Source organism: Hylobates moloch, unplaced genomic scaffold, assembly GCF_009828535.3.
Source record: "Hylobates moloch isolate HMO894 unplaced genomic scaffold, HMol_V3 SCAFFOLD_7, whole genome shotgun sequence".
NCBI lineage: Eukaryota > Metazoa > Chordata > Mammalia > Primates > Hylobatidae > Hylobates > Hylobates moloch.
Genome location: NW_026652282.1, coordinates 21,385,528 through 21,409,608, shown reverse-complemented (window position 1 = coordinate 21,409,608; position 24,081 = coordinate 21,385,528). Strand labels below are relative to the sequence as shown.

The window sequence follows — 24,081 nt, the reverse complement described above, 5'->3', positions numbered from 1 at the left end:
GTGTGAACCCAGGAGGCGGAGCTTGCAGTGAACCAAGATGGCGCCACTGCACTCCAGCCTGGACGACAGAGCAAGACTCTGTCAAAAAAAACAAAACAAAACAAAACAAAAACAAAAAAAACCCTAACAGAACTGTACGCTAAAAAGGGTGAGTTTATTATACCTCAGTAAAAATATGGGGGAAAATATACTAGGAATCCTGCCATTTTTCACCACACTGCCGTCATCCTGGGCCAGGCCAGGCTCCATCACCATCTTGGGTTTTTTTTTTTTCTCTCTTGAGACGGAGTCTCACTCTGTTGCCCAGGCTGGAGTACAGTGGCGCCATCTCGGCTCACTGCAACCTCCGCCTTCTGGGTTCAAGTGATTCTCCTGCATCGGCCTCCCCAGTAGCTGGGATTACAGGTGCCCACCACCATGCCCAGCTAATTTTTTTGTATTTCTAGTAGAGACAAAGTTTCATCATGTTGGCCAGGCTGGTCTCAAACTTCTGACCTCAAATGATCTGCCCAACTTGGCCTTCAAAAGTGTTGGGGTTACAGGCATAAGCCACCACACCTGGCCTTGGATTCTTATTGCAACGGGCTCATAACTGGGCTCCCTGCTCCTGCCCCCGCCTCACTGCCGTCTGTTCCCAACACAGCAGTCAGAATGGTCTTTTGAAAACAAGCAACAGATTGTTAATCCTTTGCTCAGAACTCTCCAGCGGTTTCTCTTCTCAGAGGAGACTGTACATGAAACCGCCGCCTAATATGTCTCTGGCCTGATCTCCCGCAGTGCCTCCCCATCTCCCTTCCCCACCAGCTCGCTTCACACTGCCATGATGGCCTCCTCCTCTCCTGGGACCTGTTGCGTGGGTCCCCTCAGACTGAAAGGCAGAGTTCTCACAATGGCTGCCAAGGCCCTCCGTGGCACAGCCCTCTGTGCCTTCCTTGGCGACCTCTTCCCGACCCCCTCCCTCAGCTCCTCCCCACCCATCAGCCCTCAAGGCAGCTGCGGTGCCCTGCTTGCACTTCCTGGGTGTGCGTTCCATGCTCCTTTCTTGGGGTGCTCTGTCTGGAATGCTCCGCCCTCTGATTTCCATTCACCTGGTCCCTCCCCTTATCTCTTCCAGGTTCTTCACTCAAGAAGCGTTTTCTCAGTGGGGCCTTTCCCAAGCACCCTGTTTGCAATCGCAGCTGCCCTGCTCCCAGCCCCACTTGCTATCCCCTCGCCCTCTTATTCTCACAGACCACAGATCCATCTGACATACCATATTTTGTTTATTGTGTGATTCCTCCTCATATCTGTGAGGGTATGAGGTCAGGGGTTTTGTTTTCTGCCACCCCTCCAGTCCGTAGATCATGACTACTTGCCTGGCTAGTCAGAGACACTCAGTTAAATTTTGTAGGTGGAAGAAAAAAAGGGAAGAAGGAAAGAGTGTTAAGAACCAGCGGTAGCCAGGCACGGTGGCTCACCCCTGTAATCCCAGCACTTTAGGAGGCTGAGGTGGGTGCATCACCTGAGGTCAGGAGTTCAAGACCAGCCTGACCAACATGGTGAACCCCGTTTCTACTAAAAATACAAAATTAGCCAGGCATGGTGGCGGGTGCCTGTAATCCCAGCTACTTGGGAGGCTGAGGCAGGAGAATTGCTTGAACCTGTGAGGCTGAGGTTGCAGTGAGCCAAGATCATGCCACTGCACTCCAGCCTGGGTGACAGAGCGAGACTCTCTCTCAAAAAAAAAAAAAAGAGAGAGAGAGAAAAACCAAACCAGTGGTGACTGTAATCTTCTGTCACTACCCCTGAATGTCACTCAGTTCCTTACTATACATAGTCTTGGACAACATGGGATGTGGTCCAAGTGTAGGTTTGTGGGCTCAGGAGTTTTGGGGTAGTGGCTCTCCTGCCTGCTTTACCTTTTTGTTTTGCTGCTGCCTCAGGTTGTGAAGTTAACAGATGCCTTCTCTCCAATTTCTCTTCAGAAGCAGATGTTCCAGGAGAGGAGTAGCCGGATGCTGCAGGCCTTATCCCCGAAGCAGAGCCCTGTGAGCAGCCCAACCCGGAGCCGGTCCCCTTCCCGCTCCCCATCGCCCACCTTCTCATGGCTTCCACTCAAAACCTCACCCCCTTCCTCACCCAAAGCAGCTTCAGCCTCTATCAGCAGCATGAGCGAGGGGGATGAGGATGAGAAGTAGAGGCTGCTGGGAGGCAAGAGCCGCACCACGCAGGATGGGGAGGAGGGCGAGGGTCACAGAGTGGCCTGGGTGGTGTTTGAAGGGTAATAGTCACAGGAGCTGCAGCTCAACAGAGAGACCCTGAACTCTGCTAAGGGAAGGTCTTGGGACCAGTTCTCTCTCACTCTCCATACAGCTCAAGAGTTGGGTGAGGTGCGGAGATTTCGAGCTGGACAAACTACACAAACCTTAGCGTCATCTAGAGTCACTCTAACCTTGCTAAAGAAGGATGCAGAGTTCCCTAGAGAGACTTGCACTGATGGGGTGACTTCTGCTTTGGTCCTTCCACCACCCCCACCAAGTAAACCACCTGTGGAAGCGGCTGTTCCCTCAGCCTGCTACTTCTGCTTCCGTAAGGGTCCTGCACGTTGCCTCCCACCACCCCAGCTCTGCCAGAATAAAATTGTTTCCAATAGAGGTGGCAAAGTGCTTCTGAAATAGTCGAGATAAAGACAGATTCCAACCTCCTCAGTCCAGCCACTGAGACCTGATGTTGGAACGCATCAGCTCCTTCCAGTTCCATGAATGTGGCTCATAGACAAAGCCTTGCTTTAGGCTGGTTATAAAAGGTCATCTAGTGTGAACCTTAACTTTTTATTCAAAGGACAGTTTTGTCAAGAACTCCACGTAAGGCCTGATGTGCTCCTGGTTGTACTTTCTCATCACTGGTTTGACTTCATTGTTTTGCAGAAATTACCTTAATCCGTGGGAACTGCAACAAAGAAAAACTTCCTAATATATAAAAAAAGAGGAGCTGCTTCGCTTTGGCTCCAGGTTTAGCAGACAAGAAATGTCACCTGAAGCTTCTCCTTAAAGGATGCTATTATGGAATGGCTTTTCCCATTTCTGACCAGTTAACAGTTTCATAGACCTCAAGTAACAGTTTGAGGTATCAAACATAGTATACCAATAGGGGGTGCTACCTGCACGTATCTGTTCTATATATGCTCCAATATGCCATCCCCGGGTGTATCCCATGTGCAATATGAGTATATAGTGGTGGCATTTTATAATAGACCCCACTCCTGCACTCCACTGTAATACTCCTCTGAAATCCTTGGTCTCAAGAACCATCTGTTCTCTTGTGACTTGGGCACTTTGTCAAGCTCATTGCAGATTCCTGTGGAAACGTTTCATCCCAACCAGGAAATTAGTATGTTGTTCTCGTGGCCTCCTATAACATTTTTGGGTGAAGGAGAACTCTGAAGACTTTTTACAGAGAACTGTGGGCTCACTTGTGATCTCAGCATCTGAATGGTCTAGGTAGTATCACCATTATCTCTGGCCCTAGGTTTGCCAAGTAGGATGAGGACTCTTAAGTGTTCCTACTGAGTTGTCCAAAGTTCCTGCTCCTTAGTCACCTGTGTGAAATGAGCAGGGAGAGTTAAGGTATAGAACCAAACTGAGTTATTGTATGGGTATGCCAGTAAAGTCAGACACAGAGCTGGGGTCTGACTGAATGGAGGCCCAAACCAGCAACTTGTAGGCAGAGCCCAGAATCTCTTGTGATAGAAATACCCCTTTTCAGAGGCCTTGGGAACCAGCCGTCTAGGTGACAAGGGGGCAACCAATGAAGGAAGGCGGCATGTCTTTCCCCTTCGTGTTGGGGTTGAACTACCTCCCTATCCACCTGGAGATGAGTGCTGTCTGCTGGGAAGCAAAACTATGAGGGTGAGCTGGCTTGGAACCTCTTTGTTCTTGGTACTTTCCTTCTCCAGGACTCTGGGAAGCACTCATATGGGACAGAGGGCTGGCAGGAACATGGTATGTGAAGAAGAAAACTTCTTTTTGCGGTCAAGGGCCACCCAGAATATTGCTCTTCAGAGAGGGACAAGGGCCTCATTCTTCCATTTGGTCTCTGTCTTCCATCACGCACTCAGGTCAAACCATGCAAGTCTGCCCACCATTTGAGTTAGTTGGTACTTGTAGCAGTGAAGGATGAGGCCAGCCAGGCAAGGGAAGGTGGTGGGAACAAGGGAAGAGAAAAGGAGGAAAGAAGTTCCTGGAGGGAGGAAAGGAGGATAAAGAAAATCTGCTCTCATAAAACCATTTCAGGACCTCACTTTATAGGTGAGACTCTCTTGGGAAGGCCTTTGTGCCCCTACTCCATGGCCCAGGGCAGATAGATTCACTTTTACCTGAATCCTACACTCTGGAGCAAATAGTGTATCAGGCTGACTATACATTTGCAGGCCTTACACGCCATACTGACAGGTGCCACTTACGTGACTCATCAGATAATGTCACCATTGCTGCCAATTATGGGAAATAACCAATGCCTATTCCAGGGATGAGCCCAAACCACACACAAATGGGTTCTAAATCTCACCCTCCTAACCTGCAGTGAGCTTCCCCATTCCACCCTCTTGAGGCTGCAAATCTACTGAGAAGGAATGGGGAGGATTCTGCAACCCAACTTTTGATACTTTTTGGCCATCTCTCAGTCTCTCCCAGCCCCTACCCCCACACCACCTCCCTGCTCCCAGGCGGAGACCGGGTTGTACTTTGTTAGGGCCAGCTGGTCAACTGTAATGGCCAAGAGTGAGTTAAGGCTGGAATGAGAAATATGCCCCAAGCTTGGAGGGGTAAGCAGGAATGACGCAAAGCAAGGAAAGAGATTCTTTTTGCCCCAGTGAGGAAAGGAAGCTTCAGACTGAGGGCTAGAGGATAGCAACTTAGGACTGCAGAAGGGGGCAGCTTATGAAGATGGGAGAAAGTGGGACTGAAGTTGTAGGGGAGCGGGAAGGTAGTGATTTTCCTCTTCTTTCTTTCTTCTTTCTTTCTTTCTTCTTTCTTTCTTTTCTTCTTTCTTCTTTCTTTCTTTTCCTTTCTTCTTTCTTTCTTTTCTTCTTTTTCTCTTTCTTCCTTCTTTCTTTCTTTCTTCTTTCTTTTCTTTTTTTTTTTTTGAGACGGAGTTTTGCTCTTGTTGCTCAGGCTGGAGTGCAGTGGCGCAATCTCGGCTCACTGCAGCCTCCACCTCCCAGGTTCAAGGGGTTCTTCTGCCTCAGCCTCCCAAGTAGCTGGGAGTACAGGCACCTGCCACGACGCCCAGCTAATTTTTGTATGTTTAGTAGAGAAGGAGTTTCACCATGTTGGCCAGGCTGGTCTCAAATTCCTGACCTCAGGTGATTCACCCGCCTCGGCCTCCCAAAGTGCTGGGATTACGGGCATGAGCCACAGCATCCAGCCGATTTTCTGCTCCCTTTCAAGTGTTAACTCACCCCGACAGGTGAAGAGGGAAGGGTTCCTTTTACGCACAACCAAGGTTAGCAAATGCCCATGCAGGATGTGGGGTCCCTGCCTCTCTGGTTGCTTCATTTCAGCACTTCCACATTAGCTGCTTATGGGGACCCTAAAATGAACTGGTCACCCCTCCACCAGCTAAGAAACAAGGGTGGGATTGCTGTGCCACAAGTCACACTGAATGACTTGCTTCTGGCAAGCATGCTCCTGTGTGTCAGGACCTTACCAAGGCAAAGAAACGCCAGGCTCAAGAGGAGCAGGACACGAGACATTGGCCTGGCTTCTAACCTGGTCTGAGTGGAAGAGACACAGCTTAGGGATTTCAGTTTTGCTCTTAGGCTACTAGATACTATGATTTCACCCCCTGAGGGAGGGACAGGAAGAGCACGGATTTATTTTCTCTCCGTCTTCAGTACTTATTTTAGCATCTAGTCATACCCCAGGGAGAGATGCGAGACGGTGTCACTGGCTCAGCTGAAGCAGATGAGCCCGTCTCTAGCAGAGATGTGCCTGTTTCTTAGGCATCCGTTCAGCACTAGTCTTGGCCATCAGATTTTTAAAAAAGAAATAGCTCATGAGGCATTTGCAACTTCTCCTCTCTAGACTTCTTTCTAGTTTTCTTCTGTTGTGTCACTGCAATGTGTCCAGGGACAAAGCCATAAGTAGAGCATACATACTTAAGACTATGCTGTACATATAAGACAAGACCTGTCTGGGTTAAAGCACGACCTTATGCCCAAGCATTTGCTCTGGTGCTGAATAACGCGAACTACTGGAATCAGCCTCCCCCAACTCCGCGCGCCCCCTGCCCCCCTGCTCCTATCCCATTCTTGCTCTCAAATGGACCACACCATTCTCAACTCGTTTATAAATAAAGGGATGCAGAATTGCACTTTCGTGTGTCATTGTCATGTTTCTTAAAAGTGTGCTGCTGTGTGTTCCTATTTATGAACTCTAGCTCAATGGGGAAAAATACAGGCATTGTAGCAGCTGTCCTGGCCCACTGGCTGGCTCTGCCCAGCTGTGGTCCCAGCACTTCAGAAGGATGTGACTCTGCACCGTGCAGAGCAGGGCAAAGCTTTGGAGTTGCCAAAGGCCCCACATTTGACTTGAAAGCTAGTTAGGAACAGCACCACGTGGAGGGAAGCTCACATGGTGAACCCAGTCAGGACCCTGCATTGTAGGCTCCACTGCTAACTGACTTTGTGACCTTGTCCTAACCTTTTCACTTCTTTGGCCTCAAGGAAATTATTTCTAAGGTCTCCTTTGCCTGTAAAGGTCTCTGCATGTATGAGGCAGCCTGCATTGCCCTAAGTTTCTACCAGCTGTGATGCTGTCACTAACGACCATGAGAAAGTACTGAACTCTCACCGGAGTGGTGGTCTTCCAGTCCCCTGGGGCCTCCACAGCTGCATTGGTGACTGGTTTCATGCCTTCAGCCTCCACACTTCTAGCATCAAGATAAAAGGCTCTAGAGTTCCATCCACTTTTCATCTTGTCACTTGAAGGAATGCTTCCCAAGTGTACCTAAACTTTGGGAAGTGGCCATTTCAACCACTTTTCCATCTTTGGGGAAAAAAAGCTTCTTTGATCAGCTAGACACAGATAGATGGGGGTGGAAGCACTAAATCTGGATCCCAAATGTCAACAGCTAAGGCAGATGTCAATATTCTGAGAACTGTGCTGGTGCCCTCCACTCGCCAAATTAAGGAGATTCCATTAACTCCAGCTGGAGAGGTTGAGCTTTTTGAAATGACCACAGTTCTGACATTAGTCTCAGGTCCAGAATAAATAAAGCCAGGCTGGTAGTCAGCAAGGGAATGAATTTAAAAATGGAATACCTACTATTCATACACCATATTATTTGGTTTCGCCACATAGATCAAACGCATTCTTGACAAGTTGTATTTCAAGCAACAGTTACAAGTTTTTTCTTGACTTCCATGATGCCTCAGACATGTTCTCAAGGGGAAAAAAATCAGTTACAAGGTGTAATAAAACCCATATTTAAGAACCTTGATATTGGCCCCCAAGAGAATTAGCTTTTCTTAATGAACATAATTCCTGGGGGAAAAGGTACACTGTCAAAAAAGTTCCCACACATATCACACACACAGTCCTCTTGTCTTGGAGTCTTCATTGGTAACTGGAGTTGAATGTTTAGGCGACTTCTCCAGGTATTCAGCAGGAACTATTAGATTAAAAGGACTCCCATAGAGATGATTTTGAGACAGAGTGTGACAGTTCATAAGCATCAAAGTATACTTGGTGATCAACTTCTTTAAGAAACCATCAAGTAAAAACCAATCAACAGTAAAATCTGAAGATCTCATTAAGAGCCCAAATATCTGTAGTTGATAGAAGCCTTGTGTTAGTCTTTGACACTACTATAATTTGTATTCTAGAAAAGGCACCATATTGACTAAATTTCAGCTGCAGTTGACCAAAATATGAGAAACTTGGAGAAATGTTCAGAGCAGGGTTGACATGTACTGTTCCTAGAAACAACCTTTTCTTATTTTTATTTTTTGACACAGAGTCTAGCTCTGTCACACAGGCTGGAGTGCAGTGGTGGGATCTGGGCTCACTGCAACCTCCGCCTCCTGGGTTCAAGTGATTCTCCTGCCTCAGCCTCCCGAGTAGCTAGGATTACAGGCACACGCCACCATGCCTGGTTATTTATTTATTTATTTTTTTGTATCTTTAGTAGAGATGGGGTTTTATCATGTTGGCCAGGCCAGTCTCGAACTTTTGACCTCAAGTGATCTGCCTGTCTCGGCCTCCCAAAATGCTGGGATTTACAGGTGTGAGCCACCACACCCGGCTTCACCTATAAACAATTTCTATTCTCCTTAACTTTATAATCTTTCTTGAGTGGAGGTGAAATAATTAAGCTACAAGTTTCCTATACTCTATTCATAAAGAGTTCTGATGGAGGGATTAGCTACAAGTAAAATATTTGATCTGTAACCTTCAATTTAAAAAGAATTGATGATTCCCTACTTGAAAGAGTTGGAGTACTTTACCCTTTCCACAGGGACCTTTTCAACGGACTATACTTGCAAATATCCCTGTCACTCTAAAATGTCCAAGTCCAAAGAAAACTTGTCATCATCTGCCATGTGCATAGCAGGACATGACCCATTACATAGCTTGAGAAGATAGCCAGTCTTTTTAATCTGTTTGGTAGTCATGTTCCACTGGGAATATGTTGACAAAATGCCATTTACCAGCCTGATCACAGATCCACCTTAACACCACTGAGTCACTGATTCTTTTTCTATTTGTTTCTGTATCTGGTACCCAGGGATTAATGATAGATGAAAGAAGTAGAAGAGGTATTCGTCTCCTACTGCTGTAACAAATTACAACAAACACAGAGGCTTAAGACAACACAAATTTTAAATTACAGTCCTGAAGGTCAGAAGTCCAAAATGAGTTTTACTGGGCTAAAATTAAGGTGTTGGCAGGTGGCAGCTGTTCCTGTCTGGAGGCTCTAGGGGAGAATCTATTTTCTTGCCCTTTCCAGCTTCTAGAGGTTACCTGCATTTCTTGGCTCATGGCCTCCTAACATCTTCAAAGCCAGCAGTAGCCAGTCCAGTCTTTCTCATGTCACATCACTCTGACACTGACTCTTCTTCTGCCTCCTCCTCTTATAAGAGCCCTTGTAATCACATTGGGCCTATCCAGATAACCCCAGGAGCATTTCCCTATTTTCAGGTCATCAGCAACTTTAATTACTTCTTCGTATGTAATACAACGTATTCCTAGGTTCTGAGGATTAGGATATGGACATTTTTGGGGAACCATTATTTTCTCTAACCCAAGGTGACTGAGGACAGTGGTCCCAAATCCTTGAATCTTTTCCCAAGTCCTGACAGAGTTGAGGAGCAGTAACTCTCATACAGATAGAGATAATTTCTTCTTTTTACCATTCCTATTTAACGAAGTTCCTATTTAACAGCTACCAGTGATGACCTTGCTAAAATGTTTGAGTTTTGATATCCACAAGAGAAGCATGGGCCAGGCATGGTGGCTCACGGCTGTAATCCCAGCACTTTGAGAGGCTGAGGTGGGCGGATCAGGTTAGGAGTTCGAGACCAGCCTGGCCAACATGCTGAAACCATCTCTACTAAAAATACAAAAATTAGGCGTGGTGGCATGCGCCTGTAGTCCCAGCTACTCGGGAGGCTGAGACAGGAGAATCGCTTGAACCTGGGAGGTGGAGGTTGCAGTGAGCCGAGATCGTGCCACTACACTCCAGCCTGAGAGACAGAGCGAGATTCTGTCTAAAACACACACACACACACACACACACACACACACACACACACACACACAACACACACACACACACACACACACACACACACACACACACACACACACACGAGAAGCATGGAATAGATATAATGGGGATATCTGACCCAAAGAAACATGCTCCCTGGTCCATGAGGAGAGGAAGTGTTGAAACCTCAACTCATGAACATAGAGCCATGGCCAGTAGGGAAGGAAGTTGAAGGACCCCACCCCCCATTTCCTTGTACATATCCTCCAATCCATACTTGGCTCTAACAAGAAGTGAAAATGGTAACTAACCAAAGTCTTTGACCATTGGACATGTTCCCACTGAAACAAACCCAGGGGTACAGATTCTGGCTGTCAGGCACAATCTGTTTCCTGCCTATTTGCCCTCTGTTTTTTTTGTTTTTGTTTTTGTTTTCTGGTTCTTTGGATGCTGATCACAGCCAGTTTAAGCTAGGAATCACTTTCATCCACAACACACTTTCAAGCTACTCCATGCTCCATTGTAGAGTAACTTATTTTCCTTTGAAAGTCGTGGCCTTTGATCCACATTTTAACTTAAGGTCTGGCATACATTTCCATCCGAAGTACTCAGCAAACACTTGAGTGGGCCATTAGGTGCTGCGGACACAAAGACTAGAGGGGACACAACCCCTGCCCCTTTGCCCCCAATTTCAGTTTACTAGTCTGCCTCTCAGTCTCCTGACTGGCCCTATCTTTGACTTTACTGAGCTCTTAAGGAAAACTCCATGTTTCTGGCCACTGAAACTTCTGATTCTACCAATAGAATCTTACAATTATTTTACTTACTAATTTTACATGATTTTACTCATCTCTTTGGGGGTGATGTGCTCTAACTGTCCCTGAGTACAAAGATTACCAACTCTGAGAGTGAGGGAAAATAGGAAAACCAGATTTTTAAAAGATTTTCTATTCATTTGAAACTATTCTCTGAATATGCTGAAAAGAGGAGACTGACAATGATATCCCTTAGCTAGGCCCATGAATGGCAGTAAGGTTCTGTTTTGTGAGGGCCTTGCATGGAATAGTTTAAATGATCCTAATTGGACAGGGCTGCTTGATGGAAGAGATGGTCCTTCTCAGTCTCTCCTACATTCTTTGATTGCAGAGTGCCTGATGGGCCTCCCTCACCTGAATAATGGGGCATTTATTTACCCTTATAAACTGTTATTTCATGACCAATTGAAGCCCTAGGAGAAGAGTAGTTTTCATATAGGAAGCTCCATTCCAATTATTGTGCTAAGGTGACAATAATTATCTCTAACTTTAGAAATAATTACACTATTATATTAAGCTGTCACTAAGGAACTGTTGAAAGCTTCTGCATCCATCACTGTTGTTGAAATCATTAACATGTTTATTTTGTTTGAGGACTTGCAAATACTGTTTGGACAAGTATGCCAGAGAATGTAAGAGTAGCATTTGCCTAACTTAAGAGTTTCTTGCAGAGAAGGAAACGGCAAGACTGCTTAGTTGGCCCAAATCCAAACTGACAAAGCCCTTTCTCCTTTTTAAGTATTTCCCAATTGCCATTAGGCAGATTATCAAGAAAGTCGCAAAGCTCGTAGGCCTGCTCTGTGCCAGGGAGACATGATTTGGTGCAGCCAGCATTCTAGCTTTTCCCAATGACTGGTCTATAGCTTGAACTTTATCAGTGGTTTTCAACCCTGTTGCATGTTAGAATCTCCCAGGGAACTCATAAAAAAGACTCCCCAGCACCCCTCTAATGGATCTGAAGTGGAGCCAGACTGAGACCCTCTGGGCTATGGTAATACGTCAGTTCAGGGAACAAAATAAGCCCAAAAGTAAATGGATTCAAAGAGGTAGATGGTCAATGGCTTGTGTAGCAAAGACGAGAACTGATCTGCCATGTGGCCACACTAGGAAATGGTCTAAATATCATTTTATCTTTTTTAACCAAGGAGAGAGAGAGATGATTATGTTGATGAAAGTGTCATCAGTGGGCAGAGGACAAAGGATTCATTGACAAAGGATTCATTTTAACCCCAACGTTTAAAAATGACACAATTGCTGTAAAGCACCCAGCCTGGTGACTGGTGAAAATGGGTGCTCAACGCTAATTTTAAATAATTCAACAGATGAAATGGCTGTCCAATATGGTTGCCACTAGCCACATGTGGCTATTTAAATTCAGAAAATTAAATAAAATGTAAAATTCAGTTCCTCAGCTGCACTAGCCACATTTTAACTGTTGAGGTGGCTAGTGGTGGCCATATTGGACAGCACAGATGTAGCACATTTCCAGCACTGCAGAGAGTCCTAGTGGTGGATGGTGGTCTACAGAAACCCTTCCCAGAGGCAACCCCTTCTACATGATGCCTTATGATTTATTCATGTGATCAAAGTGTAAGTATGTTATTATGAAGCAAATATCTGAAAATATCAGCAGATAATCACTTGTAAGCATGCATTATTAAGTCATTTGGAAAGGATTTTGAAATGAAGGACAAAGAAGTAAAAATATACACTAAAGTGTGATGCTCTGTGGCAGCTACATGGAACTGTGCAATCTTGAGTTAAAGAGTCTCTTTGTGAGCCTAAACTGCACATACTTTATGTATTTCAAACCAGGGCAGGAGTGGCTGCTACGAAAATATGATTCCCAAGTCATCAATGATGTCTTAACACAGCAGCTGACCTTTGGTAAAATACAGATGGATAATACTAAAATTCTGAGTAAAACCACTGTCAATTTCAAGAGTCACTGCTCTTGTATTCCATATACTTTTTTGAGACGGATTTTCTGTCCCCAGGCTGGATCAGGCGGGACTCGGCTCACTGCAACTCACCCGGTTCACCCATTCCCTGCGGAATACAGGCGCCCGCCAACACGCCCGGCTAATTTTTTGTGTTTTTAGTAGAGACGGGGTTTCACCGTGTTAGCCAGGATGGTCTCGATCTCCTGACCTCGTGATCCGCCCGCCTCGGCCTCCCAAAGTGCTGGGATTACAGGCTTGAGCCACCGCGCCCGGCCCCATTTTAGGTTTTTAAAGAGTGCCACAAAACATCAAACCTGGAGTCTGGAATCCATGTAGTCCAATTCCCTAATTTTATTCATTCATTCATTCATTCATTTTTGAGACAGGGTCTCACTCTGTCACCCAGGCTGGAGTGCAGTTATGTGATCATGGCTCACTGTAGCCTCGACCTCCCAGGCTCAAGCAATCCTCCCGCTTCAGCATCCTGAGTAGCTGGGCCTACAGGTGTGCATCACCACACCCGGCTAATTTTCGTATTTTTTTCTAGAAATGGGGGTTTCGCTATGTTGCCCAGGCTGTTCTCAAACTCCTGAGCTCAAGTGATCTTCTCGCCTTGACCTCCCAAAATGTTGGGATTACAGGCATGAGCCACTCTGCCCAGAAACTCCCTAATTTTATAGATGAGGAAACTAAGGTACAGTTAACAGAGATAATTGGTAGCTGAACAAAGACAAACGTGATTTCCTGATATGAACACTCCCCAAGGACCATTCAAAGCCAAGGCATTTGCCTCAAATTTTTGAGAACTTTTGTTTTTTAGCGTTAAACATGGAAGATAGCAGTTATGTGGCTCTCCAATTAAAAAATGAAAAGGCACCTCTTCACTATGAAATGTTTAGTAAAAGAATTACACACTGCTAAAGAGCATGAGGACTACATCTGTTAATTATTCGGGAAGCACTTAACTGCAGCCAAATGTCTTTGGAGGCACTGGGTTCTGGTGTCGGTGCTGCCCAGTTCATTATAAAAGACCATGGAAGCAATAGCACTTCCATTGAAAAACTCAAGTTGTTTGTCTTCTGAAGATGCCGTGTGGCAGCAGCTTGCAAAGTTAGTTTTTAAACCAATTCCCCTGGAGCATTTGTCAATATAGATTCCTGGGCCTCCCACTACCCCCTAGAGAATCAATCAGTAGAAGAGCTGAGGTAGGGCCCAGGAATCTGCATAAGCCAGCATTTCAGGTCGTTCTGCTGTGGGTGGGTCATGGCCAGGCCATCTCAGTTTGCCCAGGACAGTGCCAGTGTACACCTGCTTACACGGTTTACAGAAACAATTGTTAATAGTGCTCTTTTACATTCTCAAAAGTGTCCTGACTTAGACAGTACAGTGTATGGCCCTCTTTCTTCTATCCATGGACCATATTTTGAAAAATACCAACTCTATCACAGTTTACTATTACACAGCTACTATATTTCACCCATAGGATGCTCCCCAAAAAAGGTGAGCTCCATGTTCCCTGCTAGGGACTCCCAATAACCTATTTTCCTTTGCTCAATCATAAGACTTTAAGCAAGCATCCTTGTCTATTCCCAGCAAGTTGCAAAGGTGCTTGGTGCTGTTAATGTACTGAATCTCAGAAACCAAGAGAGAGAAGTTTATAGGTGGCAGTGATGAGAAATAGACCAGGGCTCACAAAACACCACAGTGACGCACAGTGAATCACAACTACCATTTTATTGTTCTGATTATTGGGGTACAGAATTGTCCATGTGCTCCAGGACTAGTTGGGCTATGACAGACACCACAGATTGCTCTGCAACTTTCGCAGAACGTTATCTGAGTCACACACTTCTCTGGTCATGTTTTTTCAACCATCAAAATGAAACACTTTTCTCCATGGAATGTGGAGTGACAAATTATCTCAAACCAAAGTCATCCTTCATCATGACGGCGTGTACCAACCAGGCCACAGAACAGCATAGAACTGAGGGGACCGAGCTTCTTTCTATAAACAAAGCTCCTTGGGGACACTGGACTTGTGTGTACGTTTATCACTGTAAGTAGGCTGACAAAGCGAACCAGGTCGGATTTTGACTTATGAGTACAAATATTGTAATGAACTTTTATTTCATGTATAATACTTTTACTCTATTAGCAGCTGTTCCCAGTTTAGACACCGCTTTTATGAGTCAAGGAGTTATGATGAAAAATCAGCAAAGTAAGGAACTTTACATTTCATTGCAGCATCAGATATGTTCACAATGGTATATTTTATTCCACAGTGCTGTTTCTTATTTGGTTCAAGCATTTCTTAGGTAGTCACAAGTTGTTGTAGATCTGGGAAATATTTAAATTTCAAGCACTTGCATACTTTTGAGAGGATGTGAACTTAGAGCAGCAGATGGTGTGTATATAAACCATAAGCAGCAATTATGACCTCAAATGATTTTAACACCAAGGAACTCTGCAGAAATTAGGGTCAGCCAGAATGCCAAAGTGGTATGTTCCGTTCTTCTTGAAAATGGGTCCTGTTTTCCAGGACTGACTCAAGCACAACTCCAGTTTCTAATCAGAGTGTAGCACTCAGTTCTACACAAGAACTGAGCATCACAATGAGAACAGAGCATCACAATTGTAACAATGAACATAATGGAAATGAGGGAGGCAATAGAATTCAATTCCTCCAACAGTGAATAAAGTCAATTTGAATTTTTAAAAACCTCCATACTTTATATCTCCTAAGTAAACTTTGCCTTGACTGTCCACTCAAGAGTCAAGATACACTTGGTAATTTTTAAATAGATGCACAATTAATTGGTCAAAATCACACACCTTGCTTGAAAAGCATGATACCAAAGGACTTAATGTGATGCTTTCCCCAGGAGTTACCCAGGTACCTAGGAGAAAAGGAGCAGGTCTAGGATTTCATCAAGCCCCTTATATTTTTTTAACGCTGGTTACAAGGCTGAGAAGATTCTGCCTGGTTCCTCTTCAGCGGCAGGCAGTCTCAAGTTTTGTCAAATCCCTAAAGTGACAGACTTTAGCTGTAAATATTCTAAAACATGCTCATTAAACATTTGGGATATTAACTTCAACTTTTTTTCAATGAAGGCATAAGTCGGTTTTTCCTGTAAGTATATAGTGCTTTTAAAAATATGGACTGAGGTTTCCCATGGTTGTAACAGTTCAGATGACAAAAAGCAAATGGAATTTATAAAAAAGCGGTGCCGCGATAGAAACAACAGTATAACATTTTCTACTCATCCTGTTTTCACAAACTCCTTTTGTGACACGACATTTAGCACGGCTCAATGGCGGACACCACTGACTTCCAATCGGATTTCACTTTTGTAACTGCCTTTTTCATGTCTAGCATATGTGAAAAGCCAAAACAACTAGAATTGGATGTTAAGATTCTTTTTTTTTCTCTCAAAAAGAATCTCAAGGTATGAATATTTTAAAACATTAAGTGGTTCTGTTATTCATATGCATTCCATTCTAAGCTTGCCATTTTCAACCACTTTGGAAGGCAAAGATGAACTAAAGAGTAGTTAAAACCAGTGCTATGTGCCAGTTAGACATTTCTTGACTTTGCTAACTGGAGGGCAAATATTACTCAGTACCTATGTGATTGTTGATACTTGTGCTGTTTTGACCCATTTGCAAAAGTTATCCAGATTATTCAAATTAAGTAGCCACTTTTAGGTTCATTGAACTTAAGATCTAATGGAATGTTCTTTTAAGTGAAAGCTTATTATCCCCAAAGGAGTCAGTTCCAATGGAAAATAGAGTCGTCACTGAAAAGCCAAAAAGCAAAATTATCAAACAAAATCAAATTGCAGAGTTTTTCTGTGAAAATCTCAGAGAAGCGTGATAAAAGGGATCTATGCTTATCTCCTAGACAAAAGAAATTTGGATGTCATTTATCATGAAAAGAGCAAGGTTCAGGCTTCTTGGATAATCTTATGTTCCTGAGATTACAATACTCTAGTTTTGAAGCTCTATCTCTGAAATTTACATAGGAACTAACAAATCTGAACACACTGTAATAGAGTTCCAGAGATTTCCATGGGACTCTTATCAAAGGCTATTCCCTGAGACAGGCGGGGGTAGTGAAAATGTAATTCTCTGAGTACAAAAAAAATACATATAAAATCATTTTGATCTCTTTACTTTTCCCTTTAAAGAAATTACTAAAATAAAAAGAGTTATCGCTATAGTCTAAACTCTTATGTTTTACCTTTGTAAATGTGTTTCTTTTAAATGAACACTTATTGCAAGGCCAGGTGTGGGCGCGATGCTTTCATATACATTGTCTCTCCTGATACTTCTCTTAAAATCATCATTTGTATCGAAATAAAAATATGGTCTTACAATATACACAAAGTTAGTGAAACATTAAAATAATTAGCTAGAATACAATTGTAATTCTTTGCTTTTGGAAATTGTAACATGAAAAAAGTTAAGCAAACTTAATGGAATCCTAAAATGAGTAGAACTTTTCAAGAATGCAATTGCAATCCTGTACTAGAAAATATAATGTGAAAAACAAATCCAAAATACCTCTCTATGTAAATTAAAGCTCAAGCCATGGTATTCAAAATTAAAATGATTTACATAATCTACTATACTTTGTGATTTTTTTAGTAATTAACCTTCCTGAGGTTGATTTTGTTCTCCTTAGTGTTTGCTTAACTAAAGTGCTTAATAAAATTTCTACAGAATATATTACCCTCTCCATAGATGAATATTATTTTGAACTACAATCTGACAAAAATCTAACTACATTTAATTATGCTTGATTAATCCAAATGTCACTGAGAGATTTATAGAACAGAGAAATACTTTTCAGGTTAAGTTCATACTCTTCACTGTAAGCTTCCTGGATCCGGTATTACCACAAATTTACTATCTCACGTCTCTAATATTGTTTTTTAACATCCCGTAAAAAATATTCCGAACAGTCCAAACTGGACCATGGGACTCCAGAGATCAATCTCTGCTTCTTTTCATTTTCAAGAGACAGGCAAACCTCTATCAGAGAGGAAGTCACCACTTCCAATGGGAGGCATGCTGCCCCTGCAGCGCCACCAACACTTAAGGGGAAAGGATGGAGAGAACTGAAGTCAATTCTCCACCTTTCAGTGTTTTATGCCAAAAAATGCACATACAGAATGCATTATGAACTTACTAAAACACTGTAAGGATATTAAGGCAAGATAAGGGGGCTGCTTTCTTTTAATGCAGGCACATAACTGTATCAGACATTTGCTTAGCTTAGACACTTTCTGTAATGATCCCCTAAGGTGCTTTAGTTTATATGCAAATACGTTTATTTAAAGGGTGACAAATTGGCCCTGCCCCTGGGGATAATTAAACACATTCCATCATCTTCTCCAGTCATTAAATCTCCCACTGCTGGGTCACTCAGCTCTACCCCCAGGGATGACCAGACAGACAACATGTTCTAAGGCATGGAGGAACTGTCATGAGGAGCCACCTGTGTCACACACAAAGTAACAGTGTCCCGGCCGCCCTAACCCTATCACCCGGATCATGGGGAATTCATGTCCCTATCTTAGAGACAGAAAGGTAGAAACAAGGTTTCTCAGGAATTCTGTGACCAAAATATTGTTGTCATTTTATTTTCCTTTTGGGGGATGAACACAGCTGATACCAACCTGTGGACTTGAGAGGGAGGCCTTCCCAGATTATCCTTTCCTCCACCTCTAAAACAAGTTGAGAAGTGTTAAACAGGGTCTCTTCTGACAAGCAGCTGTTTTAGCTACAGCATCATCATCCAGATGCTTTAAACTTCTATTCAAATAATGAGTTCTGAAGTCCTAAAAAGACACATCCGGAAACTGCCGTCATTATGGGGTTTTGTTACAAGGAAACAGCAGCCCACACTATTCAATGAAGTCTGATTGTAAAAGCTGCCTCCTCTCACCTGACCACAGTTCCCCGTTGGTCAGCAAGACAATGAACTGAAATGGGCTCCCATACGCTCTGTCTACCTGAAGCCACAGTGTGGGGACCTCGACAGGGTCCCCTGCAGAGTTGAGTGCAGAGCCAGGCACAGAAAACAGACTCTCCAAATTCAGATCAATCGATGTGAAGGTGAGAAAAAGTCAGGAATCACTAGCACTTCATCTTCTAAGGAACGCATCTGTCCATGATGAAAACAACATTGAGAAGATCTGGTGCTATCTCCTGCATCTCCCTTTCTGGCTGGATTTTTCTCCATAGGACTCATCTCTCAATTGTACTATTCAATGTCCTTTTTGTGTTTCTAGTCTGTCTCCCCTAAAAGAAAGTGGGTTCATGAGGCAGGGATTTCTGTCTGCTTTGACCCCTGCCACGTGCCCAGCATTCAGCACAGTTTCTAGCACACTGGAGACACTGGACAGTATTGCAATGGAGGACTAAAGGTAGCTTTCCTTCACATGACTCCTCTGCCACCCTCCCTTCATTAACCTCTCTTACATGTGGGTACCGGTCTTCAAGTCTCCATTTTACACCAAGACAGACATTAGGGAAAGGCACTGCCCAGGGTGGAGCTTGGTGCATACAGCAAGGCTGTCACTAGTGCTCCTTGATCATTATGCCAGAGCTCTGAAGGTGACGAAAGCTTGCTGCTGGATGTCTGGTGGGATGTACTGACCACTGAGGCAAGGAGGCTTCAATTCTACAAACAGGCCAAATAAAACCCCAGCCCCAGGATCTACCTACGAATGCACTTTCAAAACATTAACTCAGTGTGCTTTGGTGGTGGGTTCCAAGGTCTCCAAACCATGTGAATATATATTCATGAGAAACCAAAAGGAATCCTGATGAAGACTTAACACCTTTCTCTTTCTTGATGAACTAAATTTTAAAATGGGTTGATTGAAAAGACAGGTAAGAAAACCTGTGGCACAGTTAAGGTGTCAGAGATGTTAATCCACCTCAGTGGCACAGCTCCACCAACAACCTGTTCATAAAGAAGAGCTTAGGCGTCTCTTGGTAACTCTGGTGATGTGCTAGTTTGGAGTATTCTATCATATTTAATCAGCTAACTAATAATTGTCAATGGCTGATAACTTAAATTCATTAAAATGTCATATGTCCTCTATTTTCAAACCAGAAGGTACTGATATCTCTAATCAATGAGACAGGAACTTGACTTAAAAGTTATCTTTCCACACAGAACAGTAAACAAAAATCCCGTATTGATTAAGTTGTTAATCGTCCTTTCTTGCTGGCAGTATTGCTTCCTTCTGTTTGCTCAAATGTAGATTATGAAGGACATTAGCTTCAAAGTCAATGTTTAAGCATCTGGACTGCTGAAAAGATGGCAGAATAAACGCATGTTTATATAAGCGCTCCTGCCCTCTGACCCACACATCCAAAAGTTGAACAACAAGTTGTCTATAATGAAACTAGTAAAAGCCGCAACTCCATACCACGGACTCCAGGGCAATGTCTGACAGACACAACCAAGTTGGGGATGAATCGAAGAAGAGTTCTTGCATTTGCCAGGCATTTCTCCCAGTCTCCAGTGGCCACAATTGCTGGGCAGTTAATGAGAAGATTCCCAAGACTCTACTGATCATGTTAACTTGGCAAAACAGGACTGGCAACAGTCGGGAGAAGCTGGGCACACTCTGCGCGTGCATGTTTCCAGAAAAACGAGGAGGGGAGGTTGAGATCTCAGATGAACCATGTGTGTTCATCCCCTCCGGTATCCAAAAGAGGAAGAGCGGCGAGAAGCAGGACCAGAGGAGAGAAACCAACTCTGGAGCCGATCTCACAAATGTGTGCTACATGGAATCCAGGAGGGCAGAAGTACAAACCCACCATGTTCCTGCTAGGATGACAACTAGTGGGAATGGGGAAATGCAAAGAGGATCTGTCTCCCAGTGGGACCCGGCCACCTGTAGGGCAGAGGATTCAACAGTGTCTATGGAAGGCACTCACAGACAACATGTTCCAAGGAGGCTTCGTGTCACTCCTTATTCCCCCAAATCCAAACAGAATGAAAACCAAAAACACCCTCCACCACTACAACCCATCAAGAGCTAGCCTTAGGGTTCAAGTGCTAAGGTTATCCTTCAAACATGTCTCGCTCAAAAGAGGAGGAGTCAAGGAGGATTTACCCACACTCTTCTAGGCCAGGTAAAACTGGTACCATGCAAAGATAAATAATAAGCAGAAGGGGTCATCATGAAACTTGTGCATCAAGATAAAAGCAAAACAATACAAGAAAAGGAATGAAAGATGCAAAGGATAGATAAATACACTCTAGAAAAAGAATGAGCTCATAAACCACTAAAACTGTAGGCAAAATTGTTCAGCCCTGGAAGAAATAAGAAATCAAAGAGGACAACATAATGAGCTAAGGAAAGAAAGAGATAAAAAATGAAACTAGGCTGGGCGTGGTGGCTCACACCTATAATCCAAGAACTTTGGGAGGCCGAGACCGGCAGATCACTTGAGGTCGGGAGTTTGAGACCAGCCTGGGCAACATGGTGAAACCCTGTCTCTACTAAAATACAAAAATAAGCCAGGCATGGTGGCATAAGCCTGTAGTCCCAGCTACTTAGGAGGCTGAGGCAGAAGAATTGCTTGCATCCGGGAGGCGGAGGCTGCAGTGAGCAGAGATCACACCACCGCACTCCAGCCTGGGCGAAAGAGTGAGACACTGTCTCGAAAAAAATAAAATAAAATAAAATAAAATAAAATAAAATAAAATAAAACTGTAACAGAAGTGGAAGCCACATTACAAGGAACAAGCCCTAGAATCAACAGTACAGAAAACTGAGTCAGTCAGTGAAATGGAGGATAAGACTTGAGAAAAAATCATACAGCGTGAATGAAGAAAGATGAGATGAGTGCCATCTAAGGAAAGATAACTGTGAAGGACAGATGACAGAGAGCCAATATAAAAATGAAGTTTTCAAGAAGAGAACAGACTAAACTGATATAAAACGCAGTGAGGCTTGAAATGACCATATCTAATGCTCACTGCATTCCAGAAAAAGGCAACAGACAACAGTCAATCCTGAGATATACTCCAACGAAGTTACTAAATTTCAACGATAAACAAAGAATTCAAGTATCCAGGGCAAACAATCAATTCATCTACAAAAGGGGAAGAAAAATCCATCAGGACTCAGACCTGTCAGCACCACCAGATATGGACAACCATAAAGTAGCAATAACATCATGTCTCCAGAGAATTCAAGGAAAAAGGCTATGATCCAAGAATCCGATAGCCAGCCAAGTTATTGTTCGTAAGTAACAGCAACAGGAATACATTTGTAAATATGCAAGAAAACCCAACCGAAGCTGTAATCCAGTCTGCAAAAAAGATAAAAACATCAACTCTCAAATGTGGAGTCTTTGTATGAAAGGGCTGGCAGTAAGCACTGAATTCATTCAGACACAGAATTAAGTCTAAATAACTCTAGTAATTACCTACAGCTATCCACTTTAAGTTGCCTGTCATTTTTGGTAAAAGCTGCCAAATCCATCTGATTATCTCCTCTAACTATGCCAAAATGGAAACACACAAAAGAAACCCTCTCCTGAATGGAATTAACTTGCTCTACAGATAATTTGGGGTTTAGAGCTTACCCTTTGAGGAATAGTATACTGAAGAAATTCCTCAAAAGAGATAATATAAATCACCTGGTGTAGGCCGGGCGCAGTGGCTCACGCTTGTAATCCCAGCACTTTGGGAGGCCGAGGCGGGCGGATCACGAAGTCAAGAGATCGAGACCACGGTGAAACCCCGTCTCTACTAAAAATACAACAACAACAAAAAAAATTAGCCGGGCGTGGTGGCAGGCGCCTGTAGTCCCAGCTACTCGGGAGGCTGAGGCAGGAGAATGGCGTGAACCTGGGAGGCAGAGCTTGCAGTGAGCCGAGATTGCGCCACTGCATGACAGAGCAGGACTCTGTCTCAAAAAAAAAAAAAATCACCTGGTGTATTGTTCAGAGCACCCAATTGCTCGCTTTGGCCCTTCCATTGACTTACCATGCCACCTTGGCAAACTTCTTAACTGCTTTGGGATTCATACGAAAAACCGAGATATACCTGTGTGGTCCACCTCATGGCATCGTAAGGATCAAATGGCATGCTGTATGCAAAAGGTCTTTGGAATCTATACGCAAGGCTGTAAAACTATGTCACACTGTTTGGATGGAAAGAATTCTGTATTCAGGAGCCAAAATCAGATATTCAGGGACAAAAAAGGACGACATGGCTCCTGCGGATCTATCCCTCCACTTCCTTTCATTTCTCTACATTTTACAGTCATCTCTTAGCACTACAAAAAGGAAATTCAGCACTTTCACAGCTCCTGACTTGAACTTCCATATTTTTAATTTAGAGACAAGGATGGTTTAAGAACTTAGAAAGATGTTGCCCTACCACCCAAGGAAAATATCTGACAGTTTTCTGTCTTTGATTCACCTACTATTTATGAATATTATTCATTATTTTAATATTATTTATTAACATTGTTTATTAAGCACCTACTATGTGTCAGGCACTATTTTAAATAGACACAGTCCCCATTTAAAATAAAATAGAGTAAATGAGAGAGCAATACAGAGGAATGGGAAAGAATTTAGCTGAAAAAGGGTCCATGTCTATTTGTGTTACAACCTATATGGGGAAATCTGACCATCTGCTTATAGGCAAACCCAGTAAACAGCCAGATTCTCTGCCTAAGAGAATCATGTACAGTTGACAAAAAGGATAAATGAATACTTGGGTAAAGAGGCTAGTAAGCCAGGAGAACACAGATGTTCCTGAAACTCTTCTTGCAGTTGCTTTAGGATTAAAGATAAATTCTTAATGAAGAAAACAAAGACAGGAGAAGCAAGGTTGTACTGGGATCAGATGGATGTGAGTAAGCCAAAGAGCGTGCTAGTAAAGAACTACTGGTTAAGTCATGAAGACACTGAAATCAATCTTTACTTTTGAAAAACACTTGTAAAGGGAAGAACGTGATGAGATTTTTCTACACCATATTTTCCATATTCGGCCCCTTACATGGTACTGCTTGTGAGGATGTGGTGATTGACGGGCCTTCCTCAAACAAGAGAAACGCTGTCAGAGCCAGGCAGTAGGCAGCACCCCCTAAACTGCTGCCTCCTCTCTCCTTCAGTGTATCACACGTGAAAGCATAAAGGAGTATCGTTGGAAATTGAGGCCTAGGAAGATATTATCTCATGTTTACAAGAAAGCTAGGGTCGGCTGGGCGCAGTGGCTCACACCTGTAATCCCAGCACTATGGGAGGCTGAGGTGGGCGGGTCACTTGAGGTCAGGAGTTCGAGACCAGCCTGGCCAACATGGTGAAACCCCGTCTCTACAAAAAAATACAAAAACTAGCTGGGCGTGGTGGTGCATGCCTGTAAATCCCAGCTATTTGGGAGGCTGAGGCACAAGAATTGCTTGAACCTGGGAGGTGGAGGTTGCAGTGAGCCAAGATGGTGCCACTGCACTGCAGCCTAGGGGACAGAGTGAAACTATGTCTCAAAAAAAAAAAAAAAAAAAAAAGGAAGCTAGGGTTTTTGCATATAA

At 43.6% G+C, this 24,081-nt stretch overlaps 1 protein-coding gene and 1 long non-coding RNA gene across 5 annotated transcripts in view; one reads left to right on the top strand and one right to left on the bottom strand.

Moving 5' to 3' along the window:
• The window catches only part of PCYT1B (phosphate cytidylyltransferase 1B, choline), a 115,971-nt gene extending 109,620 nt beyond the window's left edge, over nt 1–6,351 (top strand). For 3 of the 4 annotated variants that reach the window (XM_032756698.2, XM_032756697.1, XM_058441691.1), the window contains exon 8: nt 1,965–6,351. In XM_032756698.2, the coding sequence (XP_032612589.1) occupies nt 1,965–2,177 (213 nt within the window). In that variant the 3' untranslated portion in view covers nt 2,178–6,351. The remainder of the gene's footprint in view (nt 1–1,964) is intronic. The other variant, XM_032756699.1, reaches the window with a different exon arrangement.
• A 7,869-nt stretch (nt 6,352–14,220) lies between these two features.
• Nucleotides 14,221–24,025, bottom strand: LOC131383931 (uncharacterized). The gene is made up of 2 exons (XR_009214337.1): nt 18,456–24,025; nt 14,221–18,348 (listed from the first exon to the last, which is right to left on the bottom strand). It is a non-coding gene; the product is annotated as an uncharacterized LOC131383931 (long non-coding RNA).
• Between the last annotated feature and the right edge of the window lie 56 nt (nt 24,026–24,081).